The 23,224-nt window shown below is 45.3% G+C and overlaps 1 protein-coding gene across 3 annotated transcripts in view; it reads right to left on the bottom strand.

The window, feature by feature from the left end:
• LOC109577088 (BOLA class I histocompatibility antigen, alpha chain BL3-7) overlaps positions 1–22,684 on the bottom strand; it is a 67,477-nt gene extending 44,793 nt beyond the window's left edge. The window contains exons 1-8 of one of the 3 annotated variants that reach the window (XM_070777479.1): positions 22,529–22,684; positions 21,937–22,206; positions 21,464–21,739; positions 20,165–20,440; positions 19,944–20,048; positions 19,495–19,527; positions 19,308–19,355; positions 18,829–19,142 (exon numbers count right to left, since the gene is read on the bottom strand). In XM_070777479.1, the coding sequence (XP_070633580.1) occupies positions 19,138–19,142; positions 19,308–19,355; positions 19,495–19,527; positions 19,944–20,048; positions 20,165–20,440; positions 21,464–21,739; positions 21,937–22,206; positions 22,529–22,601 (1,086 nt within the window). In that variant the 5' untranslated portion in view covers positions 22,602–22,684 and the 3' untranslated portion in view covers positions 18,829–19,137. Of the gene's footprint in view, positions 1–18,828; positions 19,143–19,307; positions 19,356–19,494; positions 19,528–19,943; positions 20,049–20,164; positions 20,441–21,463; positions 21,740–21,936; positions 22,207–22,528 lie in introns of those variants that run through there. The other 2 variants (XM_070777480.1, XM_070777481.1) reach the window with 2 other exon arrangements.
• Between the last annotated feature and the right edge of the window lie 540 nt (positions 22,685–23,224).

Raw genomic sequence — 23,224 nt, forward strand, 5'->3', positions numbered from 1 at the left:
TAGTTATTTGATTTGCTTCTTCTTTATTATGAGTTAGGTTGAGCATTTTTTTCATCTTTCAGTCTATTTTGTTTTCCCTTGCTGTGTGAACTGTCCATAGAGCTCTTTTATCAACATGTAACATAACAAATATTTAATTTATATTTCGTCCATTGTTTGTCTTCCCCCAATTGAATGCTAGTTCCCATGAAATTTTTGTCTGTCTTGTTCTGCTGGAGCCCCAGCATCTATGAAAGGACTTAGCACAAAGTAGGTGGTCAATAAGTAATGGAGAATAACTAAATGGATAAATAGCATACGATTAGAGCTGGCAGTGGAGCAAGGAAGAGCTATGCAATAGATGGTCCTGGGATAATCAGATAACCATCAAGGAAAGAGAGAAACAAATCCATATCTTGCTCCAAACATAAAAATGAATTAATCCAGACATACTAAATGCTTAAATTTGGAAGACAAAACTTTTAAAATATTGGAGATTATTTTTGTGATCTCAGGATAGGAAAGAATTTATTAAACTAGACACAAAGTCCACAACATAAAGACCAATAAATTTGGCTACTTTAGAATGAAGAGCTTCTCTTAATCAAAAAAAATCAAGACAAGCCAGAAACTCTGAGAAGGTACGTGTAACACAGGAAGCCAGTCCAGGTTAGATGCACGATACTGGATGCTTGGGGCTGGTGCTCCGGGACGACCCAGAGGGTTGGTACGTGGAGGGAGGAGGGAGGAGGGTTCAGGATGGGGAACACGTGTATACCTGTGGCGGATTCATGTTGATATATGGCAAAACCAATACAATATTGTAAAGTTAAAAAAAAAAAAACAAGAAGAAAAAACAGGAAGCCAAAATCGTTTTCCTGCAATGACTCTCTACTGCCCTCTAGTGCCAAAGCTCTCTGCCTGCTGGCAAAGGAAAAATATTTAAAGGGCTCAGGTGCATTTTTGGAGCTGAGAAACAATAAATTCATAACAAATCCCATGGGGAAGGAGTGATGAGCATGACAATACCTGAACCTTTCATCAAACTTTCCATCATTCAAAGTGGGGTGGAGGTCATATACCTCTTTGTGTGTGGCAGTAGTTACAGGAGCACTTATGAAATATTTCTTGCCTTAATAAATGGGACCCAGATCTGATAGAGCCTCTAGATCTAAGAATGAACTACAAGAAATACAAAAGATAGAGATACAAGTTAATGGACATTATGAGGAGTCCAGATAAATCCAGACTGGAACATTTTACAGGATAAATGAACTGGTTTCTTCAGCAAATTAATAGTATGAAGCTAAAGGGAGGGTGGATTGCTATAAATAAGAGGAGGATTAAAAGACATAATAATAAAACACAATGTATTGTCAAAGTATAATTTTTAGAAACTTAAAAATAATGGTCCTATATACATATCAAGTGAGTATTTATCAAGGAAGGATAAAGGGAACCAGTAAAAAAAGAATTACAGCAAAAATAATTCAAAAGATTCAATAAGTGGGTACTGGACATACATCTTTTATATCTCTACTGACCAATATTCATTTACATTGCTATTTACCAAGAAGCATTTGCATCTATGTCATTTTTCTATAAATTCACATCTACCCTTAAAGAGTACACTGCTGCTAAGTCACTTCAGTCGTGTCCGACTCTGTGCAACCCCATAGACGGCAGCCCACCAGGCTCCCTCGTCCCTGGGATTCTCCAGGCAAAAACACTGGAGTGGGTTGCCATTTCCTTCTCCAGTGCATGCAAGTGAAAAGTGAAAGTGAAGTCGCTCAGTCGTGTCCGACTCTTAGCGATCCCATGGACTGCAGCCTACCAGGCTCCTCTGTCCATGGGATTTTCCAGGCAAGAGTACTGGAGTGGGGTGCCATTGCCTTCTCCAAAAGAGTACACCAAATACTCTAAAATAACAAGTCACAGTAAAGCTACACTAGAGAATGAGATAATCCTTCCACGGGCCTGTTGGCAAACACTCCAGTGTTACACAGAAAGGACACACAGTCATCAGTTTGCCTATGTCCAAGTTTGGGATTTTTTTTTCCTTAATAGTATGGACTTTGTTTGCATCTAGATTCCTACAACTCAACTGCCAAAAAACACCTTTGAGAAAATCAAGGAGCTTCAATATGGTCAAGTAAAGTAAAACATGTCTGCAATTTGCTTTAAAATATTTGAGTTAAAAAAGAAAGTACGGGGGAAGGAATAGATAAAATAAACTAACATGTTGATAATTGTTGAAGCCAAGTGGTTCATGATATTGCCTCTATTTTTATGTAGGTTTGAAAAATTCCATAATACTTTCAAAAAATATGTCATGATAGTATTCTACTTCACACCGTGCGGTAACTGCACCCTCACCACATAAGGTTTAGAATTCTTAATTATAAAGTTAAAAATTGAATTTCTCATTGTTTACTAAACAGCATATTTTTACTAACTTTTGAACAAAAAGATGTTTATATAAACATACCTAAAATATAAATATAATATAAATGGAATATAAAGTATTTTAAAGAACTACTCAAGTCAAACAGGGAGAAGGCAATGGCACCCCACTCCAGTACTCTTGCCTGGAAAACCCCATGGACAGAGGAGCCTGGTAGGCTGCAGTCCATGGGGTCGCTAAGAGTCTGACATGACTGAGCGACTTCACTTTCACTTCTCACTTTCATGCATTGGAGAAGGAAATGGCAACCCACTCCAGTGTTTTTGCCTGGAGAATCCCAGGCACAAGGGAGCCTGGTGGGCTGCTGTCTATGGGGTTGCACAGAGTCGGACACGACTGAAGTGACTCAGCAGCAGCAGCAAGTCAAATACTAGATTGGCTCAGTCTACACCTTCTTTCTGTTCAAAACCCAGCAGTTAATGCTGTTAGCATTCAAAATGCCTTTTTTTCTTTTGAAAAGCGACAGTGAAGCCTGTGGTTTTTTAGCCTGTAGCCAGGTCTTAGTACAAAAGCAGTCAGTTGTTAGCACACATTTATTTCTTTATTCGTTAAACCTTTGCAGTTGACACAACTTTTAGCTTTTCCTTTAGATGTCATTTATTCATGATATGTCATGGCCCTGATAAGAAGGTATCCTTCATACAAAAGACTCAAATTCTTTGCCTCTTTACCAATGGGAGCTTCATATTTTTAAGTATTCTGGAGACACACACCAGCTTCCTTCCTGTGAGACCAGTGTTACTTGGGTTCTGCTGCACACAGTGAATTAATACATATCGGGAGAACAGGACTCCCAGGAGTGTGTGTTCATGATGGTCTGTTGTGAGATGAGCAGAGATGTATTTACAGTGTCACCCCTGGCTCCCGGGACATTACTGTGAGCTGGAGGAAGGGAAAGCTGGGCTGAGGGTGGGGGGCAGTACAGGGAGCCTGGAGATGTTACCTTCCTCATCTTCCCAGCTGTGGGGTCTGACAGGGGAGGGTTTGGTCACCAGGTATCCGTGTGGGGGTGTTTGTCTCTTCACTTTCCTTCCTGTCCTCTTTACAGACAGTTTCCTTCACATTCCAGACAGGATGAGAATCTCTGCTGGTGGTCTCTTCCTCCTTGTCCTCCTGTCTGAGGGCAGGGTCTGCGGAGGCTGAGACCTAGAGGAGGAACTTCTCAGGTGGGAAAGGAATGCAGGTCACTTATGCTCCTTCTGGAATCTCTGCTTCCCCAGCCTGGCCTGGACAGACAGTCTTGAGACAGCTGAATCCCCAGTATAAGTGAGGCATATGGGGAAAATAAAATAATGTGCATCCATGGGTCCCTCATATCTTTTTCCCTGTAATCCCAAAATGTACATTTATTAATCTCCTAATTGTTACCAGAGAGTCACTAGTCCAGCTGATGTTCCAAAAGTGAGTATTATTCAGGGGCATGTCTACCAGAGGAGGGAACACTGGGAGCACCTTAGATCTGCCAACCACAGGATGACTTTGGGATCATCTGGCTTCTCACAGAACTGAGGATAGGAATGCAGAAACTTAAATAAGTAGAGAGTTCAAGTCCAAGGATTTGGAACTCACTCCACAGGTATCCAGATGAAAATTATGTTCCAAAAATATTAGTGCAATCGTCCAGGTTTTTGGAATTAAATGAGAGAACTTTGTAGGTAGAAACATAAAGGTAGGAAATGAAAAGACAGTAAGAAGCCAGGCTGAGAGTTAGAGTTGTCTCATTATCACTGGCGACTATGGTTCCGCAAGAACCACAGTGGTGAATTAACTGGATATGATGTGATCACCACGCTTGCATCCTGTAAGTCTTTGAGGATGACATGAACTTCTTTCATTATCCCCAGGACACAATATTGCTTTTAATACTCTGTCTTGGCTGAGCTTTGAAGGCTTTTCCAGGGTCTTCCACTAAACCTTTCTTACTTTTACTCCACACACACAACCACACAAAAATCAACATGCGGGTTCTTGCCAACTCTAAATATGTCTATAGCCATGACTCTAGGTGGAGAAATTGCCACCAAGAGAATGTGTAGATACAGAGAAGCCATGAGATATATATGGCCCTAAGACAGGATGCACATTATTTTCTGTTCCCCATATGCCTCACTTATACTGGGGATTCATGATTGCAGGCAGGTATAAGGGTCAAATCTGACATGTATCCATAGACCTAGAAGGATCTAGATGTTCCCTTTCATCAGTGAGTGAAATAAGAACAATGGCCATTGGTTCCCACATGGAATGATGTGGGGAATTACTGTTGAACACAACTGCTATGTATTGCAGGGTATGTCCTCAAGGTACTTAGGTTCGCTTAGGTTCAGGAACTGAGTTCTGGGTGTAGGAATTGTCTCAGGTCTGGAAATTAGATAAAGGATGGTAACTCTCTACTAGGCAGCTAACCTCAGCCTTCAACTCATTCATTTTGATCTATTAATATAATACTAAGAAACACTGTTGTTGCCTGTCCATCTTCCTTGCCTCTAGAAACATCACAATCTATTAACCATTTCCATAAACCCCTTACAGTTAGAATATCCTGCTTCTATCCTGACATTGTTGGTTAGTTCATAAATTTGGTCCTTGTTCCTGCCTTGCTGTCACCTCTTCCCCTGCTTTCTGGGATCCTATTATCCCCGCTGCTGCTGTAGTCCTATCTCCTAGATCAGCTCTGCCTACACAGGACAGCGAGGTTAACACTGCTCACTTGTTATTGCCTGATAAACACTTTCCTTTTGCAAATATTTGCCTGAGTTTTTTTTTTTTTTTCCAGTTTTGTGTTTATACCAGCATGCCTACTTCTCTGAGTTTTTTCATGATTTTCTGTACAGTTGCCATGGTGGTCCAGGCATCAGTGCTTCATTTAATGTGAGCCATAGCACTTGTTCTGGCACAGGGACTTGAAGTGAAGCTATGAACCATGCTGTGTAGGGCCACCCAAGATGGATGGGTCACTGTGGAGAGTTCTGACAAAATGTGATCCACTGGAGGAGGAAATGGCAAACCACCCCAGTGTACTGCCATGAGAACCTCATGAACTGTATTAAAAGACAAAAAGGTATGACAATGAAAGATGAGTCCCCTAGGTTGGAAGGTGTCCAATATACTACAGGGGAAGAGCAGAGACCTACTAAGAGCCCCAGAAAGAATGAAGCGGCTGGGCCAAAGTGGAAGTGATGCTCAGTTGTGGATGTGTCAGGGGATAAAAATAAAATCTGATGCTGCAAAGAACAGTATTGCATCAGATCAGATCAGATCAGTTGCTCAGTCGTGTCTGACTCTTTGTGACCCCATGAATCGCAGCACGCCAGGCCTCCCTGTCCATCACCAACTCCCGGAGTTCACTCAGACTCACGTCCATCAAGTCAGTGATGCCATCCAGCCATCTCATCCTCTGTCATCCCCTTCTCCTCTTGCCCCCAATCCTTCCCAGCATCAGAGTCTTTTCCAATGAGTCAACTCTTCGCATGAGGTGGCCAAAGTACTGGAGTTTCAGATTTAGCATCATTCCTTCCAAAGAAATCCCAGGGCTGATCTCCTTCAGAATGGACTGGTTGGATCTCCTTGCAGTCCAAGGAACTCTCAAGAGTCTTCTCCAACACCACATTTCAAAAGCATCAATTCTTCTGTGCTCAGCCTTCTTCACAGTCCAACTCTCACATCCATACATGACCACAGGAAAAACCACAGCCTTGACTAGACGAACCTTTGTTGGCAAAGTAATGTCTCTGCTTTTGAATATGCTATCTAGGTTGGTCATAACTTTTCTTCCAAGGAGTAAGCGTCTTTTAATTTCATGGCTGCAGTTACCATCTGTAGTGATTTTGGAGCCCAGAAAAATAAAGTCTGACACTGTTTCCCCATCTATTTCCCATGAAGTGATGGGACCGGACGCCATGATCTTCGTTTTCTGAATGTTGAGCTTTAAGCCAACTTTTTCACTCTCCACTTTCACCTTCATCAAGAGGCTTTTGAGTTCCTCTTCACTTTCTGCCATAAGGGTGGTGTCATCTGCATATCTGAGGTTATTGATATTTCTCCAGGCAATCTTGATTCCAGCTTGTGTTTCTTCCAGCCCCGCATTTCTCTTGATGTACTCTGCATATAAGTTAAATAAACAGGGTGACAATATACAGCCTTGACGTACTCCTTTTCCTATTTGGAACCAGTCTGTTTTTCCATGTCCAGTTCTAACTGTTGCTTCCTGACCTGCATACAAATTTCTCAAGAGGCAGATCAGGTGGTCTGGTATTCCCATCTCTTGAAGAATTTTCCACAGTTTATTGTGATCCACACAGTCAAAGGCTTTGGCACAGTCAATAAAGCAGAAATAGATGTTTTTCTGGAACTCTCTTGCTTTTTCCATGATCCAGTGGATGTTAGCAATTTGATCTCTGGTTCCTCTGCCTTTTCTAAAACCAGCTTGAACAAATGGAAGTTCACGGTTCACATATTGCTGAAGCCTGGCTTGGAGAATTTTGAGCATTACTTTACTAGCGTGTGAGATGAGTGCAATTGTGTGGTAGTTTGAGCATTCTTTGGCATTGCCTTTCTTTGGGATTGGAATGAAAACTGCCCTTTTCCAGTCCTGTGGCCACTGCTGAGTTTTCCACATTTGCTGGCATATTGAGTGCAGCACTTTCACAGCATCATCTTTCAGAATTTGGAATAGCTCAACTGGAATTCCATCACCTCCACTAGCTTTGTTCGTAGTGATGCTTTCTAAGGCCCACTTGACTTCACACTCCAGGATGTCTGGCTCTAGGTCAGTCATCACACCATCGTGATTATCTGGGTCGTGAAGATCTTTTTTGTACAGTTCTTCTGTGTATTCTTGCCATCTCTTCTTAAATATTGCATAGGAACCTGGAATATCAGGTCTATGAACCAAGGTAAATTGGACATGGTCAAGCAGGAGATGGTAAGAATAAACATCAACATCTTAGGAATCAGTGAACTTAAATGGACGGGAATGGGCAAATTTAATTCAAATGACCATTATATCCACTAAAGAATCCCATAGAAGTAATGAAGTAGCTCTCATTATCAACAAAAGAGTCTGAAATGCAGTAATTGGGAGCAACCTCAAAAATGACAGAATGATCTTGGTTCGTTTCCAAGGCAAGCCATTCAACATCATGGTAATCCAAGTCTATGCCCCTACTGTTGATGCTGAAGAACCTGACGTTGATCAGTTCTATAAAGACTTAGAAAACCTCCTAGAACTAACACCGAAAAAAAATGTATTCATCATTGGGGATTCGAATGCAAAAGTAGGAAGTCAAGGGTCACCTGGAGTAACAGGCAGGTTTGGCCTTGGAGTATAAAATGACCCAGGGCAAAGGCTAACTGAATTATACCAAGAGAATGCACTGATCATAGCAAATACCTTTCCTTCACCACACAAGAGACGACTTTACACATGGACATCACCAAATGGTTAAACTGAAATCAGATTATATTCCTTCTAGTTGAAGATGGAGAAACTGTATACAGTCAGCAAAAACAAGACCTGGAGTTGACTGTGGCTCAGATAATCAGCTTCTTATAGTAAAATTCAGGCTTAAGCCACAGAAAGCGGGGAAAACCACTAGGACAGTCAGATATGACTTAAATCAAATCCCCTATACATATGCAGTGGAGGTGATGAATAGATTCAAGGGATTAGATCTGTAAACAGTGTGCCTGAAGAACTATGGACAGAGGTCTGTAATACTGTTCAGGAGCAGTGAACAAACCCATCTCAAGGAAAAAGAAAAGCAAGAAGGCAAATGGTTATCTGAGGATTCTTTACAAATAGTTGAAGAAAGAAGTGAAAAGCAAGGGAGAAAGGGAAAGATGCACAAAACTAAATGCAGAGTTCCAAAGAATAACAAGGAGAGACAAGTAGGCCTTCTTCAATGATCAATGCTTAAAAATAGAGGAAAAGAAGAGAAGGGGAAAGACTAGAGATCTCTTCAGAAAAATTGGAAATATCAAGGGAACATTCTTCCCAAAGATGAGCCCAATAAAAGAGAGAAAGGACTGAGACCTAGTGTAAGCAGAAGAGACCAAAAAGAGATGGAAAGAATACAGGGAAGAACTGTACAAAAAAGAACTGGATATCCATGATGATGTGGTCAGTCACCCAGAGCCATACATTCTGGAGTGTGAAGTCAAGCAGGCCTTAGGAAGCACTGCTGTCAATAAAGCTAGTGGATGCAATGGAATTCCAGTAGAGCTATTCATAACCCTAAAAGATGATGCTCTCAAAGTGTTGCACTCAATATGTCAGCAAGACTGGAAGAGGTCAATTTTCATCCCACTTCCCAAGAAGGACAGTACTAAAGAATGTTCAAACCGTCGGACAGTTGCACTCATCTCCCATGCAGATGTTCAGGCTGGATTTAGAAAAGGCAGAGGAACCAGAGGTCAAAGTGCCAACATCCATTGGATCATAGAAAAAGCAAGAGAATTTCAGATAAACATCTATTTCTGCTTCATTGATAATGTTAAAGCCTTTGACTGTGTGGATCACAGCAAACTATGGAAATTTCTCAAAGACATGGGAATATCAGACCACCTTACTTGCCTCCTGAAAAACCTGTATGGAGGCCAAAAGCAAAAGCTAGAACTCGACATGGAACAACAGACTGATGCCAAATCAGGAAAGATACATCAAAGCTGTACATTGTCACCCTGCTTATTTAACTTATATGTAGAGTACATCATGCAAAATTCCAGGCTAGATGAAGCACAAGCTGGAATCAAGATTGAGGGAGAAATATCAATAACCTCGGATATGCAGATGACACCATCCTTATGGCAAAAAGTGAAGAGAAACTAAAGAGCCTCGTGATGAAGGTGAAAGAAGAGTTAAAAAGCTGATTTAAAACTCAACATTCAAAAAACTAAGATTAGGGCATCTGGTCCCATCACTTCATGGTAAACAGATGGGGAAACAATAGACACAGTGACAGACTTTATTTTCTTGGGCTCCAAAATCACTGAAGATGGATGAAATTAAAAGCCATGAAATTAAAAGATATTTGCTGCTTGGAAGAAAAGCTATGACCAACCTAGACAGTATATTGAAAAGCAGAGACATTACTTTGCCGACAAAGGTCTGTCTAGTCAAAGCTATGGTTTTTCAAGTAATCATGTGGGGATGTGAAATTTGGACCATAAAAAAGGCTGAGTGCCAAACAATTGATGCTTTCAAACTGTAGTGTTGGAGAAGACTCTTGAGAGTCTCTTGGACTGTAAGGAGATCAAACCAGTCAATCCTAAAGGAAATCAACCCTGACTATTTATTGGAAGGACTGATGGCTGAAGCGAAGCTCCAATACTTTGGCCACCTGATACAAAGAGCCAACTCATTAGACAAGACCCTGATGCTGGGCAAGATTGAAGGCAGGAGGAAAAGTGGATGACAGAGGATGAGACGGTTGAATGGCATCACTGACTCAATGGATATGAGTTTGAGCAAGCTCCGGGAGATGGTGAAGGACAGGGAAGAACAGCACTAGCATGCTGCAGTCCATGGGGCTGCAAAGAGTCAGACACGACTGAGCAACTGAACAAGAACACAAGCTAGTAAGGCCATGTTTAAAATCTTGAATACTGGGCCTCAGAATGATGCGGACCAAGAACTTCCAGATGTCCAAGCTGGGTTTAGAAAAGGCAGAGGAACCCGACATCAAATTGCCAACATTCGCTGGATCACAGAGAAAACAAGGGAATTTCAGAAAAACATCTACCTCTGTTTCATCGACTACCCTAAAGCCTTTGACTGTGTGGATTATGACAAACTGTGGAAAGCTCTGTTGTCACCTTGTCATACTCTCTCAAACCTGAGCCACTCTGTTGTTCTACACAGTGTTCTAATTGTTGCTTCTTGACCTGCAGACAGGTTTCTAAGGAAACAGATAAGTTGGTCTGGTACTCCCATCTCTTTAAGAGCTTTCCACAGAAAGATTTCCTCTTCTTGGGCTCAAAAATCACTGCAGATCGTGACTGCATCCATAAAATCAGAGTATGATCGCCTCTTGGCAGGAAAGCTATGACAATGTGTCGAAAAGCAGAGACGTCACTCTGCCAACAAAGGTCTGTATAGTCAAGTTATGGTCTTCCCAGTGGTCATGTGTGGTTGTGAGAGTAGAGCACCAGAGGATTGATGCTTTTGAACTGTGGTGCTGCAGAAGACTCCTCAGAGTCCCTTGAACAGCAGAGAGATCAAACAGTCAATCTTAAAGGAAGTCAACTCTGAATACTCATTGGAAGGACAGATGCTGAAGCTGACGTTTCAGTATTTTGGTCACCTTCTGTGAACAACTGACTCATTGGAAAAGTTCCTGATGTTGGGAAAGATTGAGGGCAGAAGAAGAAGAGGGCCTCAGAGGATGAGATGGCAGAATGGAATCACTGATGCAATGGACATGAACTTGGGCAGACCTTATTAGATGGTGAGGGCCAGGGAGGCCTGGCATGCTGCAGTCCACAGGGTTTCAAAGAGTCAGACACGACTAGGCGACTGAGCAACAACAACACAGCATTTTTTAGAAAAACTTCAGGTGAAAGTCGCTCAGTTGTCTCCGACTCTGCAACCCCATGGACTATACAGCCCATGGAATTCTCCAGGCCAGAATACAGGAGTGTGTAGCCATTCCTTTCTCCAGGGGATCTTCCCAACAATATTGAAATATAATTCACCTACTGAAAAGAATCAACTATAGCATATTCACAGAGAGGTTGAGCATTGTCACAATCAATTTTGAAAGGTTTTTAACACCCAGAAGTGTTTTTAGAATATTGTTATCCAGGTACCAACTTCCCAGGTGGCTCAGTGGTAAAGAATCTGCCTACAGTGCAAGAGAATCAGGAGACATGGGTTCAATCCCTGTGTTGGGAAGATCCCTTGAAGAAGCAAATGGCAACTCATTCCAATATACTTGCCTGGAAAATTCCATGGACAGAGGAGCCTAGCAGGCTACAGTCCAAGAGGTCCCAGAGTTGGACATGAACGAGCAACTGAGCATGCATTGAGGTACCAATTTATTCCTGGGCAGTCAGCCCCTATTTCCCTTCAACTTTTCCCTCATCTCTAGACAAACACTAAGCTACTTTCTGTCTAAGGGATTTGCTTATAAATCCTATAAATAAAATCCAACAATTAATATCATCTTTTATTCTTGTTTTCTTTTGCAGAGCATAATGTATTCAAGTTCACCTATGCTGGGAATCCATGTACTAGACATCTGTACTTCCTTCTTCTCATTTTCAAATAATTTTCCAATGCAGCTTTGTATCACTTTTACTAAGTTATTCATGAAGTGATGGAGATTTGAGTTATTTCTGCTGTTTGGCTATCATGATTAATGCTGCTGTGAATGTCAGCTACAAACATGGTAGTGTGGACTGCCATTTTCATTTCTCCAAGGTAAATACCTAGGAATGGAATTTATGAGCCCTAGAGTAACACTTGGAGAAGGCAATGGCACCCCACTCCAGTACTCTTGCTTGGAAAATCCCATGGATGGAGGAGCCTGGTGGGCTACAGTCCATGGGGTCACTAAGAGTCCGACACGACTGAAGCGACTTAATAGCAGCAGCAGCAGCAGCAGCAGCAACAGAGTAACACTAGGTTCAAACTTGGAGGAACTTGCAGATTGTTTTCCAACACCATTTTTATTCCCACTAGCAGGTTCCATGGTTCCAAACTCTCCACATCTCTCCAAGGATATGAATCTTGGTTTCTGGATCTTCAAGGAGGGGATGTCACTTATGCTCCCCACATGAATAAGCTCTGGGTTACATTTCCTATCACAGCTCATAAGCTTGAGCAAACCAAAGGGAAGATTTTTTCCAGATTTGGCTAATGCCCTAAGGATAAAAACAACTTCTCCCTCTGAAATATTGCCCACATTTATATTTTGGCCTAAACATTTATTCTCTTGGAATAGAGAATAAATACTTATGGAAGCTTTTTATACTTAACCTGTTATTTTTATTTCCTTTAACTGGACAAGTAAGCCTCAAAACCAGGCCAACCATGTTACTAAAAATGGAATCTCCAAGGCCTATTTTTTCAATCCTGCTATTTTTCTGGCACCAGCGTAGTTGCCTGAATACAAGTCCACCTAAACCAATGATACTTTATCTCTTCTGTGAGCCAGTGCTGGTTTGTGACATGCTTGTTATCGGCTCACAATAAGAAACATACAGACATTAAAAGTGACCATAAGCAAGTAAACTACCTTATCTTGAGCTCGACTGGCAACTGCCAAGAAAAAGATGAGCTTTTTTATCATGTCATTGGATTTGCTAAGACTGTTCGATTATTAGTTCTCATGGACTAGAGATTATACGGAGAAGGCAATGGCACCCCACTCCAGTACTCTTGCCTGGGGGATCCCATGGATGGAGGAGCCTGGTAGGCTGCAGTCCACGGGGTCGCTAAGAGTTGGACACGACTGAGCGACTTCACTTTCACTTTTCACTTTCATGCATTGGAGAGGAAATGGCAACCCACTCCAGTGTTCTTGCCTGGAGAATCCCAGGGACGGGGGAGCCTGGTGGGCTGCCGTCTCTGGGGTTGCACAGAGTCGGACATGACTGACGCAGCTTAGCAGCAGCAGAGATTATAGTGTGGTGTCTAAACTAGTACTTTTAAAAGACATGTGTGTGGGTCACATGTAAGTTGATCAATTTTATAGATACTTTCCCCATAAAAATGCATATACAAAGAAATGCAAAAGTTCAGTTCAGTCACTCAGTCACATCCAACTCTTTGCAACCCCATGGACTGCAGCACTTCAGGCTTCCCTGTCCATCACCAACTCCCGGAGTTTGCTCAAGCTCATGTCCATTGAGTCGGTGATGCCATCCAACCATCTCATCCTCTGTCGTCCCCTTCTCCTGCTGCCTTCAATCTTGCCTAGCATCAGGGTCTTTTCCAGTGAGTCAGCTTTTTGCGTGATGTGGCCAAAGTATTGGAGCTTTAGCTTCAGCATCAGTCCTTCCAGTGAATATTCAGGACTGATTTCCTTTAGGATGGACTGGTTGGATCTCCTTGCAGTCCAAGGGACTCTCAAGAGTCTTCTCCAACACCACACTTCAAGAGCATCAATTCTCTGGTGCTCAGCCTTCTTTATGGTCCAACTCTCACATCCCTTCATGATGTGAGAATTTTTTTTTTACTGGAAAAACCATAGCTTTGACTAGATGGACCTTTGTTGGCAAAATAATGTCTCTGCTTTTAAATATGCTGTCTAGGTTGGCCATAGCTTTTCTTCTTTGAGTTTCAAGCATCTTTCAATTTCATGGCTGCAGTCACCATCTGCAGTGATTTGGAGCACCCCAAAATAAAGTCTGTCACTGTTTCCATTGTTTCCTCATTTATTTGCCATGAAATGATGGGACTGGATGCCATGATCTTAGTTTTCTGAATGCTGAGTTTTAAGCCTACTTTTTCACTCTCCTCCACTGTCATCAAGAAGCTCCTCAGTTCCTCTTCGCTTTCTGCCCTAAGCGTGGTGTCATCTGCATATTTGTGGTTATTGATATTTCTTCTGGCAATCTTCATTCCAGCTTGTGCTTCATCCAGCTTGTGCAGCATTTTGCATGATATACTCTGCATATAGGACTTCCCTGAGGCTCAGTTGGTAAAGAATCCGCGTGCAATGCAGGAGACTGCGGTTCGATTCCTGGGTCGGGAAGATCCCCTGGAGAAGGGAAAGGCTACCCACCCCAGTATTCTGGCCTAGAGAATTCCACTGACAGTCCATGGGGTCACAAAGAGACATGACTGAGCCACTTTCACTTTCACTTTTCACTCTGCATATAAGTTAAATAAGCAGGGTGACAATATATAGCCTGGATGTCCTCCTTTCCCAATTTGGAACCAGTATGTTGTTCCATGTCTGGTTCTAATTGCTGCCTCTTGACCTGCAAAGAGGTTTCTCAGAAGGCAGGTGAGGTATTCTAATATTCCCATCTCTCGAAGAATTTTCCACAGTTCGTTGTGATCCACCCAGTCAAAGGCTTTGGCATAGTCAACAAAGGTGAAGTAGATGTTTTTCTGGAACTCTCTTGCTTTTTCTATGATCCAACGGATGTTGGGATTTTGATCTCTGGTTCCTCTGCCTTTTCTAAATCCAGCTTGTACATCTGGAAGTTCTAGGTTCGCATACTGTTGAAGCCTAGCTTGGAGAATTTTGAGTGTTACTTTGCTGGCATGTGAGATGAGAGCTATAGTGCAGTAGTTTGAACGTTCTTTGGCATTGCCTAACTTACAAAAGTTAACATGCAATAAAATGTCAGTATATCTGTATGGGTCCCATGAAGACTATAGATCTTCTTTTTTTTTTTTTAATAATTTTCTTAATATTTATTTATTTGACAATATCAAGTTGCTGCATGCAGGACCTTTGTTGCACCATGAGGGCTCTTTGAGGCACAAGGACCTTCTAAGTGGTGCCAGGCCTCATGATTGCCGTATGCTGGCCTAGTTGCTCCACAGCATGTGGAATCTTAGTTCCCCGAGCAGGGATTGAACCCACTTCCTCTGCACTGCAAGGTGGATTCTTAACCACTGGACCACCCGGGGAGTCCCAGATCTTTTTTAAGCCTGGAAAGAGACAGCGGCAGCTGGAGGACATTTTGAGTAATCATTTCATTATTCAGAAGTGCACTCTGCTTATCTGAGAGTACAAACTAGAGCAGACAGAAACTGGCCCTCATATTGCAACATCACAGAAGAAGTTGAAAGACATTGTTGATTCATTCACCCAACTTGACTGGTTACAATGTAGCAAACCAAGTTCTGATCTAGATCACTGCTCAAAAAAATTGAAATTTGTCATTCTTTTCCCCTCCTTCACTCTCCTTCTCCAACCCCAGAAACTGTACCCTCTTCCCAAATGAGGGGAATTTCACACTTGATGATCTTGGTGGAAGGCAGACAGCTTCCTCCATTAGACAGAAAACCTTGCTTCCTAAATATTCCTGCAGGTAGAAAGAGGCTGAGGCTCCATCAGGCAGGTTACCACATGCTGGACTCTTACTTAGGACATGGTGCCACAGAGAGACTGGAAGTACACTGAATGCCTTAGGCACACGTGGCACACAGGGCAGAGGTGGCAGGGTATCAGCCAGCTGTCAGGAGCAGCAGAGAGCAGGTCTACCACAGGGTCCACTGTCCAACATCAGGGCTGACAGTGCTGTGAACAGGGGTATCTGTGCTCACCTGCAGGGGAAGGGGTTCCTGTGTGGGACCCGACCAGGGTGGGGTTGAGGATTCTGTTCCCAGCTGTGGCCTCAGGGCTGTTCAGTGGTTTTCCCTGAAATAAACCCAAAACCACAACAATTTGAAATTTTTTTTCCCCACCCAGAACTACCTAAGAATACCTGTAGGGAAATCTCAGAGAGCAAGGATTCAGAGACTTTTCCTTCTGCTTTATTATGATTGATATACAATACTGAGTCAGTTTATGGTATACAATTGTTGATTTGATACACTTCTGTACTGCAAAATAATCACCACCATAGCATTATCTGACAACTGAATCATGTCCCATAATTACCTTTTCTGCATGTGTGGAGAAAATTTAGATCTACTCTCTTAGCAACTCAGGGACTCTCTTTATGGTGAGCTGATAATCATTTCCTAAATTTTCAGCCTGGTGATAGCACATGGCAGAAATAACATGTATCTCGCACCAAATGTTTTGTCTTTTTCCTCTCAGGAAAAAAACATTTAAATGTGTGTTTAAGACCCCTCCCCACCTTAACATTCTCAGATCTTTAAAGTCAGTGGATCCCAGTCTGCTCAGGACTGCTTGTAGAGATTGTTACAAAGTACTCAGGATTCTTCCCAGATCCACCATCTAGAGTGTAGGGCTCAGAGTCCGGGAGTCTGTTATGAAAAAGCCATACATTTGAGGCTGGTGCACAGCCGTGTGGGAATCCAGATCTGTGTTCCTGCTATGAAACGTCCGATCTGAAGATCAGCACCGACCATGCTATAAGTCTATTCCAGACCTTCTGTCTCTAAGAGGGGTGCAGGTAAAAGACATTGCTTCATGTCTTTCAGGACCCCTTTCCATGTGCCATCTAGACATCAGAATGGTGCTGTCTGCTCAGGTGTGTGGTCTGATCAGTTCCCATAGTGCAGGGGATTCAGGATTCAGTCCTCGTCCCTCTGCTTCTGCAGCCAATTCTCCCCTCATCTGTGACCTCATCTGTTCTCAAGGCTCTAAACATCATTTATATGGTGTCACCACTTCCATCTATTTCTGCAGTCAAGTCATCTCACCTAAACCCTAGACTAGTAAACACAACTCAGTTGCCACGTCCCTAAACCAAATGCTGATGGCGATGCCTCCTGAAACATGCTCCTTCCAGAGTCCCCTCATTCCCACTGTAGGCGCCCCATGTTTACTTGCAAATCTCAAATTTTGCAGTCCTTCTTCACCCTTTCTCGTAACTGAGATTTAATCCTCTAGGAAATGCTGTAAAATGCATTTTCAGAATAGATCAAGAATCCACTCACTCACCACTATCTTCCCTGCTCACACCCCAGACAAGCAGCAGCCTCCCCTGGACCCTGCGCTGTTTCCTTCAGGCTCCTCTGCGCCTCCCTTGCCCTTCACCTCCTGACTCTGCACAGCAGCCTGGCTGATGCTTCCAGAGAGCAGTCACAGCAGGTCCTCCTCTGTTTGTATCATCCTATGACTCCACAGCTTACTGAGATAAAATCAACCCCCTTTAACATCTTGGAGGCCCACAGGATCTGGCCGGACATGGGATCTGAGCGCAATTCCTTTTCCTTCAGCCCCAGCTGCCTCCTGGCTCTCCCTTGAACACAGACACTCTCCTGCCCTCGTGCATTTGCCCTGGAGGCTCCTCTACCCGGAGAGAACCTCCCCTAGGCCTCCTTGTGGACATTCTTTCATGTCCTTCACATCTTTACTCAAAGGTCACCTTTTCAGTGAAGCCCACTCTCCACCCTAGTAACACAGCCACCTTCCCTGTCCCCACACACTCATACTCTGGGTCACCTTCCTCAGAACACTTACCAACCTGTTAGGGAAACACTCCCTCACTTTCTAGGCTCATAGTCATGCTCTGCCCCTTCCCCCTAGAACACTGCACATGGCAGACAAGGTTTGTCTGGTGTTAGTTCACTGGGTTCTTCTAGATGCAAAAGAGTGTGTCATGTCTCCGTCACACAACAAATATCAGTTCACTGAATGGTCAGTAAAGCACTTCCCTATTCCAGATATTGTGTCTTTATTGATGTGACCTCAGGCCACAGGCTGTCTCTTCGCAGTTACAGCACAACATCCATTTGCACTGACCTCAGTGCCGCCTGTATTTTACTCACAAAGGCTGATCTCCCTTCCCTCCCACACCAATCAGCCTGCACACCACACACAAGGCTCTTTATCTCTTCAGAAAGGAAGATCCTTCGCTTCCGGCTCCTATATTCAACCTGCTGTGATTTTATTAGACTCTACTTTCTAAATCCATGAGTTGAGATGGGAGCCAACAATAGCCTTAGAAGATAGGGGCAGAAGAGGGGGTAGACTGCAGAGAAGAGAGAAACCCAGCAAGAATTAAGTCAAGATATGAAACTATTGGGTCCCTCCTCTTTGCAAGTTCCATCACGTGGTTCCTTTAAAAAGATGGAGAAAAGTTGGAAAGAAGAAACCAGCAAAATCTCAGGAGGGCAAGAGCTGGATGGCTCTGAAATTTCTCTCTTGGAACCACTGAGAATCCTGTGTGCATGGTCCCCTTGGACTTGTGGGGACAGTGACAGGCAAAGTGACCCCTGCTACTGTCAGAGATGGGGTCACCTGGAGAAGAATCAGACCAGGACTCTACACATGAAAAATAACAGTCATTACACCACCAACAATAATAGCAATAACTAAATAAGCAAAATATAAACACATTCAAAAATGACAGTAGCTCAGGATTGGTCCAAGCCCTGATCCTAGGCTAACCGTTTAAGAAAAGCACCCTGTCCATGGTCTTGGAGATACAACAAGGCCCAGGTGACTTCTGAGTCCATGATCACAGGTCCTTGGTGGGACAAGGATTTACTGAGGGGACAAGGACAATGAAATGGAGACGAGGACACAGCCCAGGAGTGACAATGGGCGGTGCATGGGAAGTGCATGCATGCCCACCAGGCACTGATCACTGACTGGGCACAGGCCCTGTCCACACTCAGCTCCTCACAGCCTCCTCCTGTCCCTCCTGCAGCTGACTCAGCACAGCAAACCTGTGGATGGATCTGGAAGGTTCTCAGTGTTTCAATTTATTTCCTCTTTCAAACTTTAGGAATCCTCACCTTTATTATCCAATCCCCCTTCATGGCACCAATTAGAAAAAACAGATTCATATATATACAGATTTTATTTTCAAAGAGGAAATAAGACATCATTACTCAGTGCATATGAAGCAAAGACAGCGATGGAGACCGCCCAGCCCCGTCTCTGCTGAAACAGGACAGTGGATCAGGGAGGAGAACACAGGTCAGGGTGGGGAGGGGGCACGGTGGGCAGGGGTGACCAGTCTCCCCAACTCCTCATGTTATGCTAATAGGAGCACAGACACATTCAGATGCAGCTGCAGAAAGAGGTGTCCGGTGATCTGAAGTCACATAGCGGGATGCAGCATCAGTCAGTCCCCACAAGGCAGCTGTCTCAAACTGTGAGAGAAAAGAATCAGGAAGCAGTTCAGGTCAGTCATGTAAGGGCTGACATTTTTCACAGCACCCCACATGCCCACATGTCCCACTCAAAGATCCCCGCCAGGCCTAATGTGTCCCCTCTGCTCCAATGCTCCTTCCAATCTAGACTCTCCAGGGTCTCACCTTTAGGAACCGTGAGAGACACATCAGAGCCCTGGGCACTGTCACTGCCTGGGGGAGAACAAGACCAGGACGTGGTCAGAACCCACAGGAGAGAAACTAGAGAAGGCACTTTGAGGAGGGTGAGTCCCACATGGCCTCCTGTCTGCACCCTCACAAGGGTCTCAGGAATCACCCCCTCCCTACTTACTTGCAGCCTGGGTGTAGATCCGTCCTTTTTCACCTGTGAGAAGAAAGTATCACGTGAGAGGCCAGGGAGAAGGCTTAGTCATGAGATCCTAGAGCAACCCCTAGTCCCAAACCCCACAGAACTTTCTGGAACTGTGGTCAAAACTCATGCTAGGATCAGGAACATAGAGAAGGAAGACGTGAAAGACTGGGCCATCTGCCCTCCTGGAGGTCTGTCCTCATCAAAGACCTTCAAGTGCTAGAAGCCTGGTCCCTAACTGGAATTAGGAAGGCGAAAAATTTGTCTTTCATTTTCACACGTGCTTTAGAAAAGAAAAATGTTACATCAGCTCCAGACTCCACATGTGTGTCCACATGTGGTACTTTCCAGTAACCAGGCAGGTAAACGTCTACCTCGGACTGAAACCCCACTCTGACAAGAAAACTCAGATCCCTCCCTCCCTTCCCTACCTGAGCACTTCTTCCTCCAGATCACAGCTCCAGCCACCACAGCTACTACGAGGAGAACCAGGCCAACAATGATGCCCATGGTGAGGAAGGAGGTCTGAGGAGGTTCTGTGGAGGCGAGGGAAGAGGCCCTGACCTCAGCTTGAGCCTTGACCTTGCTGAACTGAGTCCTGAAGGGCTCCTGCTTTATCTGAGAGGAAGCTCCATTCCAACCCCCTCCTTACCCCATCTCAGGGTGAGGGGCTCCTGAAGCCCCTCGTGCTGCACACGGCACGTGTATCTCTGCTCCTCTCCAGAAGGCACCACCAGGGCTGCCCACTTCTGGAAGGTTCCATCCCCTGAAGGCCTGGTCTCCACAAGCTCCATGTCCTGGGTCTGGTCCTCCCCCTCGCGCTGCCAGGTCAGTGAGATCTCCTCAGGGTAGAAGCCCAGGGCCCAGCACCTCAGGGTGACCTCACGGTCAGAGATGGAGTGATGGGTCACGTGTGCCTTTGGAGGGTCTGAGGAAGAATCAGAAAATTCAGTTTGTGTTACCTCCATGGGTCACTGAAGCAGCATCATGTGACCACCCTGAGAAGGAACAGAACAGTGATTTTTTACCCAGCTTTACCGATTTATACTTAACAAAAATTGTACACATTTAGAGTGTACTACATGTTGCTTTGATATATGAAGCATAATTCACAAGTGCTTTAGAAAAGAAAAATGTTAGCATCAGCTCCAGACTCCCCATGTGTGTGGAGGGTACTTTCCAGTAACCAGGCAGGTAAAGGTCTACCTCAGACTGAAACCCCACTGAGACAAGAAAACTCACAATATATGAAACACTATGAAGATAATTAATATATTTATCAACTTACCTTATGTGTGCATCTATTCGACTGGGATGATGAGAATGATTAAGATCAATTTAAAAGTATATAATACAAGACTAACTATAGTCACCAGGCTATACATCAGATCCCCAGATGTATTAACAACTTTTTTACCCTCTGAGCTACAGAATATTCAGGAGCATGGTTTTGAAAAAAGCAGCACAACAGCATCATCTCAGAGATCACGGATGATCTATATTAGTCCTTGGAAATTTCTAGAATGAGAGACTAGGATAGGAGCTCTAAAAATGTGAGGGGGAGAATACAGACTAAAGGTCCTGACTCCGCTGGAGGCTGAATGATTCAGAAAAGCTGGAGTCAGGCCTCCTAAGATGCTCTCAGGGTGAGAACAGGCCTTGAGACAGAAAGTCATGGATCACAAGATGGTGGCCAGGGTCACAGGGCACCGCTGACCAGCTATTTCAGGGATTGTTTCCTGCATCTTCCTCAAAGACGCTGGATTCCTTAATTGTCCTTCAGACAAGTGGGGCAACTGGTCTTGCACAGAATATGAAAACCCGGGCGGATTTCCTTCCTCTCCTGACAAGAACCTGGGGCGCTGTTTCCACAGGGACCCCATTTTCCTCTCCTCGTGGGAAGCCAGCTCCAGCCCGAGGGGAGATCAGGGAGGCCCCGCGCCCCTCGTACCTGCGCGCAGCAGCGTGTCCTTCCCGTTCTCCAGGTATCTGCGGAGCCACTCCACGCACCGGCCCTCCAGGTAGTTCCTGAATCTCTCCGCAGCACCTGCCGCCTCCCACTTGCGCTTGGTGATCTGAGCCGCCGTGTCCGCCGCGGTCCAGGAGCGCAGGTCCTCGTTCAGGGCGATGTAATCTCTGCCGTCGTAGGCGTCCTGCATGAACCCGCGGAGGAGACGCCCGTCCGGCCCCACGTCGCAACCGTACATCGCCTGGATATTGTGAGACCCTGACCCGCCCCGACCACCCGCGGTGATTAAACCCAAACTGAAATGAAACCGCGTCAAGTCCCCGCGAGCTCTTCCCGGGCGGGGGTCGGGTGTGTTCCGCAATGTTGGGGTGACCCTCGGACCCGCAGACTCGGGGCGACCCCGCCGGTCCCTGGGGATGGGGGTCGTGACCCGGACCCGGGCCCGCGTCGCTCACCGGCCTCGCTCTGGTTGTAGTAGCCGCGCAGGGTGTTCAGGCCCACTCGGAAAGTCTGTGCGGTGTCCTTGAAGTTTCGCGTCTCCCGATCCCAATACTCCGGCCCCTCCTGCTCCATCCACCGCACCCGCGGCTCAGTCCTCGGATCCGGGGCGTCGCTGTCGAACCGCACGAACTGCGTGTCGTCCACGTAGCCGACGGCGATGAAGCGGGGCTCCCCGAGGCCGGGCCGGGACACGGCGGTGTAGAAATACCTCAGGGAGTGGGAGCCTGGGGGCGGGGAGGGATGAGACCCGGCCGGACCTCCTCCCGGCGCGGGTCCGGGTCCGAGGTGACGGGGCCGGGAGGGCGGAGGGGGCGGAGGGGGCGGAGGGCCAGTGAGATGGAAGAGGTCGAAGACCGGCCCGAACTCCGGAGGGGTTGAAAAGGGGGGTCGGGATGCAAGGGAGGGACAGCACGGGACCGGGGTGAGGGGGCGGCTCTGGGCAGGGGAGTCGGGGTCGCTCGTTCCCTGGGGTCCTGCCCCCCAGACTCCCGGGGGGTCCTCTCGCCCCTCCCCGCAGAGGCCGTTCCCTCCAGACCCCGCACTCACCCGCCAGGGTCTCGGTCAGGACCAGGACCCCCGAGAGCAGCAGGAGGAGGGTTCGCGGCCTCATAACTCGCATCCTCTGGGTCTGGGAAGAAGCAGAGTCCTGGCGGGTCGGCGGAGACTTTATAACTGGATCCACGGAGACGCTGATTGGTTTTTCTAGGAACTGAACACCCAGTGGCAGTGAGAACTGGGGCCGCATCATGAGTGTCTAGGCAGGAGGGCTCGACACAGGTTGTGAGAGAGAAAGTGAAACTCGGGGAGAAGGGGAATCCCCAACATGGAGCGTCCCAGCCCCAGACACCGCCCTTGACCTTGAGATCCTGAGCGGCTCGCCCACCAGGGACCTGGGACTTTGCCCTGATCCCTCCCCTCTTGCTAGGTAGAATATTCAAACTACTGAATAATTGCACTCATCTCACATGCTAACAAAGTAATGCTCAAAATTCTCCAAACCAGGCTTCAACAGTACTTGAATAGTGAACTTTCAGACTTTCAAGCTGGATTTAGAAAAGCCAGAGGAGCCAGAGATCAAAGTGCCAACATCCCCTGAATTATCGAAAAAGCAAAAGAGAAAACATCTACTTCTGCTTTATTGACTATGCCAAAGCCTTTGTCTGTGTGGATCATAACAAACTGAAAAATTCTTCAAGAGATGGGAATACCAGACCATCTGACCTGCCTCCTGAGAAATCTGTA

The sequence above is a fragment of the Bos indicus genome, chromosome 23 (genome assembly GCF_029378745.1).
Source record: "Bos indicus isolate NIAB-ARS_2022 breed Sahiwal x Tharparkar chromosome 23, NIAB-ARS_B.indTharparkar_mat_pri_1.0, whole genome shotgun sequence".
In the NCBI taxonomy this organism is placed as follows: Eukaryota; Metazoa; Chordata; class Mammalia; order Artiodactyla; family Bovidae; genus Bos; species Bos indicus.